Raw genomic sequence first — 8,390 nt, 5'->3', positions numbered from 1 at the left:
TTTTTTTTGAGACAGGATCTCACTCTATTACCCAGGATGGAGTGCAGTGGCACAATCTCTGCTCACTACAACTTCTGCCTCCCCTCCCAGGCTCAAGCGATCCTCCCACCTCAACCTCCCAAGTAGCTGGGACTACAGATGCACACCACCACACCCAGCTAATTTTTGTGTTTTTTATTGAGACAGGGTTTCGTAATGTTGCCCAGCTGGTCTCGAACTCCTGAGCTCAAGCAATCTGCCCTCCTCGGCCTCCTGAAGTGCTGGAATTACAGGTATGAGCCATTCTGCCTGGCCAGTAATAACCTCTTGACTGAAATCTACACACTTGATCTTACTATCTATATGAACACAAGCTCTGAACCTATACAGAAACACCTGTGACTCAGTACTGGCCCACCTGGATCTCTTTGTAGGAAGCTGTCATAACATAGGTCTAAGAAGCCCCATCCTGGCCCCGAACAGTGGCTCACACCTGTAATCCCAGCACTTTGGGAAGCTGAAGCGAGCAGACTGCTTGAGCCCAGGAGTTTGAGACCAGCTTGGGCAACATGGCAAGACCCCATCTCTATAAAGAAAAAAAAAAAATTAGGCAGGCATGGTGGCATGCACTTGTAGTCCCAGCTACTTGGGACGCTGAGGTGGGAAGATAGCTTGAGCCCAAGAGGCTGAAGCTGCAGTGAGCCGTGTTCACACCACTGCACTCCAGCCTAGACAATAGCGTGAGACCCTGTCCCGTCTCAGAAAAAAAAAAAAAAAGCTTAATCCTGAACTTGTACAGGAACAGGAACCCATAGTCTGGAGCTCTCTAGAAACCCCTGCCTGATTCAGTAAAGGAACAATAATATAGAAACCATAGGAATCCCTGGAATCCCTGTCCTCACTGTCTGATCAAGAGGATCAGAGGGCACATTTGAAATGACCCACCAGAGGTACACTAGAAGTGACGTGACCCTGCCCATGAATCCCTGTCCTCACGCACCTCACACAAAAGGAAAAAAGGCCCCTACCCTCAATCCTGTAAAAGAATCCCAGCCAGATAGAGACGACCAAGGCCTGACACTACAGCACAGACCGGCAAACTACGGCATTCAAGCCAAAGCCAGACTTGGGCTGTTTTACATTTTAAGTTGTGTTTTAAAAGAGAGAGAAGAAAAGAAAATGCCACTGAGACCGTATGTGGCCTGCAAAGCCTAAGATGTTTACTCTCTGACCCTTTATAAAGTTTGCTGACCCCTACTCTACAGAAACCTCTCTTCTGATCCAACAGAAAAATGGGCCTTGACCCTTTGCAAGACTCCCTACACTTTTAGGCTGCAGGTATCACAACTGTAAAATTTTTTGTACTGTGTTATCATTGTATGTGTTTTCTTTGGTGAGTGTAGGGGTTTAAAGGTCTTAGGTCTGCAACTCTTTTGCGCTGAGACAAAAGATAGGTTCAGGAAGGAGGGGTGAAAGGGAATCGGCGTCAGGAACTGGCATCAAGAGGATTAGAGGGCACAGCTACTGGGCGGTGAGACCGTCAATCTGTCAGTCTGATGCTGAACCCCCCACTGCTTATCTCTCCGGTCCCAGCTTATAGCCCGGTAGGAAATGGTGGAGAATGAGAGAGGGAGATTAGAGGACAAACCGGCCTCCTGCAGAGCTGACATTCAGACACGGAGTGGGAGTTGCGGGGGAGACAGGGTGCCAAGGGACAGCTCCCCAGACTCACACACACTTTCTATTACTGCTTGGGAGCAGTGGTTACCCGTTGGAGGGGACAGATAGGGAGAGCTGCTGCCCATGAGAACTCCCCTCCTCAAGTCCATTCTAGCCCTGGGCACTATTATTATCACAACTTTCCAGATGAGGAAACGGAGCACAGAGCTGTTCAGTAACTTGCCCAAGGTCACATGGTTAAGTCCCGTAACCTCAGTTTCCTTATCTGCAAAGCAGTCTTAATAATGGGAACTACCTCATAGAATTGTGGTTTACAACGATGCCTGTCACATAATACTTGCTATCATTGCCATTCCCTGCCCCCACTAAAACTCCTTCCACCCAGAATATTGCGGCAGAATATTAATAGCTAACATTCGGCGAGTGCTTCCTGTGTACCACCGTAGTGAATATTAACTCGGAAAATCCTCACAACATTTAGCATCGTCACCACGCCTGTTTCGGCCGCCGCCAGCCAAAATCCAGTGGCAACCTCGCTCTCGGCCCAGCCACAACCAGCCCGCCCGCTATACGTCATCACGGCGCGTCGCGCGGGAAGTCGCGGGAAAAAGGGAAGACGCCCCTTCCTAATTCCCTCGCTTCCTTGCTTCCTTTCGCGACACCGCCGGCCCGAAGGGCTCTTAAGTGACTGGACAGGGACGGAGCGGCGGCGGCTATGGCATCCAGGACGACAGCGACGGTAGCCGAGGCAGGGGAAAGCTTGCGCCTCAGCCCTCTTGGGAACTGCCGGCGCCTGCCTTTTACGCAGACGCAGCACAGCTGGCATAGCACGCCGACGCACCGCCCCGACGCCTGTGAGCTCACGAGAGGTGTGGCTCAGCACAGTTGGCGTAGCACGCCGGCGCGCTCCCCCGCCGCCTGTGAGCTCGCGAGAGGTGTGGCTCGCGCGAGGGGCGCGGCCTTGAGGCACTCTCCCCTCTGGAGGCGGGATCTGGGCGGGCAGTCGAGAGACCAGGCCCAATGGAAAAGAAAGGCCAGGGCGCTCGCGTCCCCACGGGTCGCCAGAAACTTGGCAGAGCGAGCCAAGGGCGGAGTTTGAGAAAGGGGCTGCGTCCAGTGAGTGGAGCGGCGAGTACAGCGCGTCGACGGCGGAGGCGGGAAGGGGGCGGAGGCCGACCGAAGGCGGCTAGGGACTGGCTGAAGGGGGTTAGCGAAACGTTAGCGGTCGGATCTGGGCAGGGGGTGGAGCTGGTTGAAGGAACGGGGCAGTCCCCTGAGGAGCGGGGCTGGTTGAAACGCTAGGGGCGGGATCTGGCGGAGTGGAAGGTACCGGTCCGGCCCGATGGGGGTGGAGTTAAGTGAATCGTTAAGGGTGGAGCCGGGGCCGGGGCCGGGGCCGGCTGAGTGAGAGGGTGGGTGATTATCCCGGGAGGTAGGCCGAAAGGGCAGATTCGTGAAGGAGTGGGGTCTGGCCCGGGTTTAGAGGGTCTGGGAATGGGGTTTGGGAGAGTGGAAGGGGCGGTGATTGGTTGGAAAGGGCAGGCCCCAAAACGGACTGAGTGAGCCAGGGGGCTCATTGCTCAGTGAAAGGGCAAGACTAGGGAAAGAGAATCGTGTAAAAGGGGTGGAGTCTAGCGGACCGGGCGGGGCCAGGTAGAATGGCCACCTGAGTGGAGGGAGAAGGCCTGAGAGAGGCGGAGTTTGGAAGGCTGTGGAGAATCAGATCGTGTAAGGAATGGAATCTAGTAGAGGGGGCGGAGCCTGGAAAAGGGCAGAGAGGTGGGGTCCTCAGGGCACACTAGCCCCGTCACATACCCACGCTCCCACCTCTCCAGAACCGCGGCAGGGGTCAAGCCTCCTCAACTATGACCTCAACCGGCCAGGATTCTACCACAACCAGGCAGCGAAGAAGTAGGCAGAACCCCCAATCTCCCACTCAGGACTCCAGTGTCACTTCGGTGAGGCCCTAGACCCGCCCTTATGAGGGGGAGAGGGAGCAAGTTGGTCATGCCCTGGACTCTGACCCTTCTCTCTGATTCACAGAAGCGAAACATTAAAAAGGGAGCCGTTCCCCGCTCCATCCCCAATCTAGCGGAGGTAAAGAAGAAAGGCAAAATGAAGAAGCTCGGCCAAGCAATGGAAGAAGACCTAATCGCGGGACTGCAAGGGATGGTGAGCAGGGCCTGGCTGCAGTTTAGACTCGTATGACAATCAAAACCCAAAGGTTCCCAACCCTGGACAGTTCCCTCTGACTCAGGGCCTGAAATGGATCTGTATGTCCTTTTTTTCCTCTGCAGGATCTGAACCTTGAGGCTGAAGCACTGGCTGGGACTGGCTTGGTGTTGGATGAGCAGCTAAATGAATTCCATTGCCTCTGGGATGACAGGTGAGGCTGGGTCCTCCAGGCTGTCTCCAAAACACAAAAATACACACATTTAGAGCCCATTAGCAAGAATAAATCCTTTCTTACCCCAGCCTGGATACTGGAAGCAGATGATTTGGAGAGGTAGGGCTCACACTTGAAAGGGTTCTTCTGTGTAGCTAACAAACATTTATTGCCTATTGTGTGCCAAGAGTTGGTGATACAAATGTACCAAACAATAGACAGGGTCCCTTCTCTAGGAGCGGATTGGTGAGTAGGAGGGCAGATCATTAAACAGCCAACAGCAGTATGATGTGTTTAATGAAGACAGGCTAAAGACCAGGGGATTCAAGGGTGTGTAAAAGAGGATCCTAAACTAGTATCCAGGCTTCCCAGAAGGCTTTATAGAGGAAGAGACGTTTGTACTGAAACAGAAGGATGAAACCTCCCATTTGCTTTACTTTTCAAAAAGAATCAGCAAATCCTTTTGACTATATATTCTGACCTCTCCGCACCACCTCCACTGCCACCATCATCATCACTCACCTAGACTTGCAGAAGCCTCCTCCGTGGTCCCCCCTCCATCACTCACCTAGACTTGCAATAGCTTCACCTCTATTGTCTGTTCATGCAGCAACCTAAAAAAATACGTATGAGATGATGTCTTTGTTAAAATACTTTAAGGAGGCCGGGCACAGTGGCTCACGCCTATAATCCCAGCACTTTGGGGGACCAAGGCAGGTGGATCACTTGAGGTCATGAGTTCGAGACCGGTCTGACCAATACAGTGAAACACTGTCTCTACTAAAATACAAAATTAGCCGGGCGTGGTGGCACGTGTAATATCCTAAGCTACTTGGGAGGCTGAGGCCCCAGGAGAATCACTTGAACGCTGGGAGGCGGAGGTTGCAGTGAGCTGGAGATTGTGGCCATTTTCGCACCACCAGCCTGGGCAACCAAGAGCAAAACTGAACTGTCTCAAAAAAAAAAAAAAAAAAAAAAAAAATAGCTTTAAGGGCAGCAGACTGTTGTCCTCAAGGTAAAGTCCAAATTCTTCATCCTGGCCTCGAAGGTTCCACATGATCTGGCTCCACATCACTTTGTGACCTCATCAGCCAATCCTCCTCACCCACACTAGTCCCCTTGTTCTTCCAACATGCCAGGCACCCTCTTACCTCTGGTCTGTACCCTGACCAACCCCTTTCCCAGAGATTCTTTTCGGCCTTCTCTTCCAGCTACCTTTCACATCCCAATGAGACTTTCTCAGAGAAGGTTTTGCCTGACCAAACCCTACCCCAGTACCTGATCTTATTTTCCTAGCCCATGACATTGTTTGCTAATTGTCATACTTGTGTGTTTACCAATTAATATCTATATCCCTTATCCCAACCTAAGAGTACCTTACTATGGGAAAAGACTTCTTTTATGGAATACCTATTTACTATCTATTGAGGAGCTAGGAATACAGCAGTAAACAAAACAAACAAAAGCCCGTGCCTTCAGGGAAAAGGGGGAAGACAGACAATAAATAAACGAAAAGTAAATGATACACTGTGGTAGAAAGGGCAGTGTTATGGAAAAGCAGTAAAGGGAGGATAGTAGGAGAAAGTACAGTGGAGGAGACTTCAGTTTTCAATACGCTGGTCAGGGAAGGCCTCACTGACATTCGAGCAGGGATCTGAAGAGGTGAGGGAGTAAGTCATGGAGACAGTTGGAGGAAGAGTATTCTAGGCAGGGCTTGGGGGGGGGCAGCTAGAGTAGAGTTCTAGGGCTGGCTGAAGAGTATTTGGTTCAACTGAGAACCAGGGAAGAGACCAGTGTAGGTGAAGCAAAGCAAAGGAAAGAAAGAGGGGTAGGAGATGGGGTCAGAGAGGTGATAGAGAACAGATTGTTTTCGGCCTTCTGGGCATGGGAAATACTTTGGCTTTTACTCAGAATGGGATGGGAGCCTCAAAGGGACATGAACTGATTAGGGTTTTAACCAGTGTCTGGCTGTCATGCACAGAAAGGACTGTTGAGGTGGTGAGGGTTGAAGCAGGGAGGCCGAGGAGATGCCACCACAGCCCAGGCGGGAGGGTATGGTAGTAGCAGTGGTAGTGGTGAGGAGAGGGTCACACTCCAGAGCTGATGGAAGGCAGGACTGACACCACAGTTTTGGGGTAAGCTGCTGTGGAAGGGTGGATGGGGAGATGTGGAGAGAGCAGATGTGGAGCTCCCCAGTGTCCCCATGCATCTGTGACTGTGTCTCCATCTCCCCAGCTTCCCAGAAGGCCCTGAGCGGCTCCATGCCATCAAAGAGCAACTGATCCAGGAGGGCCTCCTAGATCGCTGTGTGTCCTTTCAGGTAAGGCCCCCAAGCCAACACTCTGGGTAAAGTGCAGGGAGGTGACCTGACCTGGGCTCAGCCCATGCCTTAACCCTTTATCCCGCCTTTATTCCTCATTTCTCCCCAGGCCCGGTTTGCTGAAAAGGAAGAGCTGATGTTGGTTCACAGGTGAAGGCTTGGGAGCCTTGTAGGGATGGGGAGGAGCCTGCCCTGGACAAACCAGGGCAATGCTTTGGGAAGGAATGTCATGGTCTCTGTGGCCAGCCTTGGGCAAGTCGCTGAGCCTCTCTGAATCTATGTCATCGCCTGTAACAAGGGAACCAGTAAACTTAAGTTCCTCAGGAGAGTTCGATGTGTGTCAGGTGCTTAGAACAGGGCCTGATGTATCATCAGTCCATCATGAGCTATTACTGTTATCATGATCTGATTGAACAGATGGTGGATGTGTGGACAGAGTGATCGGGGTTTCCCCAGGGGCTGCAGGAACCCAGATTTAGAGGCTTGGTGCTGTGTGGCTCGAGGAAAGCTAGCTTGGCAGAGTGGGTATCTCAGCTGAGCTTTAAGAGGAGAAAAAGAGTGAGTCAGATGAAGAGGGTGACTGAGGGAAGGGAAGAACAGACAGCTAGACCAGTGTGGCCAAAGGCCTGAAAGTAGGATTTGGTATGGCTAGAGCAGGGGAGCAGAGAATATTACTGGAACTGAGGCGGGCTAGGGAAGGAACAGAATGTGTCTTAAATCCCGGCTATTCCTTCAGGTTGAGAGTTGGGGGAGCCGAGCCCTAATTTGACCAGGGGTTTGGTGTGTGGACGGCTCAGATGGGGAAGAGACAGGGCCCTGAATCTCATCTCCCATCTGTGTCTAGCCTAGAATATATTGATCTGATGGAAACAACTCAGTACATGAATGAGGGAGAACTCCACGTCCTAGCAGACACTTACGACTCAGTTTATCTGCATCCGGTATGGATGAGAACTGTGGGGGCAGGGAATGGTGGCACTCTTGGGGTCCCCATCCCTATGCCCACCCCACCCTGGGGCAAGCAGCTGAGTGGATAGGGCTGTTCTCTCCCTCACTCCCTCTCTGGCTCCCCACTGTCTCTCCAGAACTCATACTCCTGTGCCTGCCTGGCCTCAGGCTCTGTCCTCAGGCTGGTGGATGCGGTCCTGGGGGCTGAGATCCGGAATGGCATGGCCATCATTAGGTAGGACTCTCCAGCATTTGACATTTTACATTGTTTTAAAGTCCTTCTTTCAAGTGTAAAATGTATTGATATGGGCAATATATTCATGTGATTCAAGAATCCAAAGGTACAAAAGAGAATATAATTAAAAATCTGTCTCCCATCCTTGTCACCCAGACACCTGCCTCCTCTCATGGGAGGTAGTCATTGGAACCACTGACTCATGTGTCCTCCCACAAAGTCTTATTCAAGAAATAAATACCATATTTCATTGATTCTAAGGTGTACATTTTTTCATATCTGTAACATCTTGAAATCCGGATGCATCTTAAAAACAGTGACATCTCAGAATTCCATTGGTAGTATTTTCTGCTTTGTTTTTGGCATGTAAAATCATGGTACGTCTTATCGTTGGCATCCCAGAATTGATGAAATGCAAAAGCTTTCTCCTCCCTCCCCTGTTTTTAACCACAAATGGTAGTAACACGACATACTCCCTTCGTACTATCTTCTCACTTACACATCTTAGAAACCTTTCTCTGACAGCATGTATCTTGGAGCCCGGTAGAACACCATTATGTAAATGTACTCTTTGTTAATCAGCCCCCGACTAGTGGGCATTTTGGTTCTCCTCAGTCATTTGCTGTTTTAAAAAAAATGCTACAGCAGGCCGGGCGCGGTGGCTCAAGCCTGTAATCCCAGCACTTTGGGAGGCCGAGATGGGTGGATCACGAGGTCAGGAGATCGAGACCATCCTGGCTAACACGGTGAAACCCCGTCTCTACTAAAAAAACACAAAAAACTAGCCAGGCGAGGTGGCGGGCGCCTGTAGTCTCAGCTACTGGGGAGGCTGAGGCAAGAGA

General features: G+C 51.3%; 1 protein-coding gene across 6 annotated transcripts in view; it reads left to right on the top strand.

Moving 5' to 3' along the window:
• The first annotated feature begins 2,665 nt into the window (after positions 1-2,665).
• HDAC6 (histone deacetylase 6) overlaps positions 2,666-8,390 on the top strand; it is a 27,309-nt gene continuing 21,584 nt past the window's right edge. The window contains exons 1-8 of one of the 6 annotated variants that reach the window (XM_017855419.1): positions 2,666-2,775; positions 3,495-3,617; positions 3,703-3,831; positions 3,957-4,045; positions 6,281-6,365; positions 6,475-6,515; positions 7,210-7,306; positions 7,451-7,548. In XM_017855419.1, the coding sequence (XP_017710908.1) occupies positions 2,680-2,775; positions 3,495-3,617; positions 3,703-3,831; positions 3,957-4,045; positions 6,281-6,365; positions 6,475-6,515; positions 7,210-7,306; positions 7,451-7,548 (758 nt within the window). In that variant the 5' untranslated portion in view covers positions 2,666-2,679. Of the gene's footprint in view, positions 2,776-2,796; positions 3,388-3,494; positions 3,618-3,702; positions 3,832-3,956; positions 4,046-6,280; positions 6,366-6,474; positions 6,516-7,209; positions 7,307-7,450; positions 7,549-8,390 lie in introns of those variants that run through there. The other 5 variants (XM_017855423.1, XM_017855420.1, XM_017855421.1 and 2 more) reach the window with 5 other exon arrangements.

The sequence above is a fragment of the Rhinopithecus bieti genome, unplaced genomic scaffold (assembly GCF_001698545.2).
Source record: "Rhinopithecus bieti isolate Rb0 unplaced genomic scaffold, ASM169854v2 scaffold_41728, whole genome shotgun sequence".
Classification (NCBI taxonomy): domain Eukaryota; kingdom Metazoa; phylum Chordata; class Mammalia; order Primates; family Cercopithecidae; genus Rhinopithecus; species Rhinopithecus bieti.
Note: the sequence above shows the minus strand (reverse complement) of the source record. Positions and strands in the feature narration are given on the sequence as shown.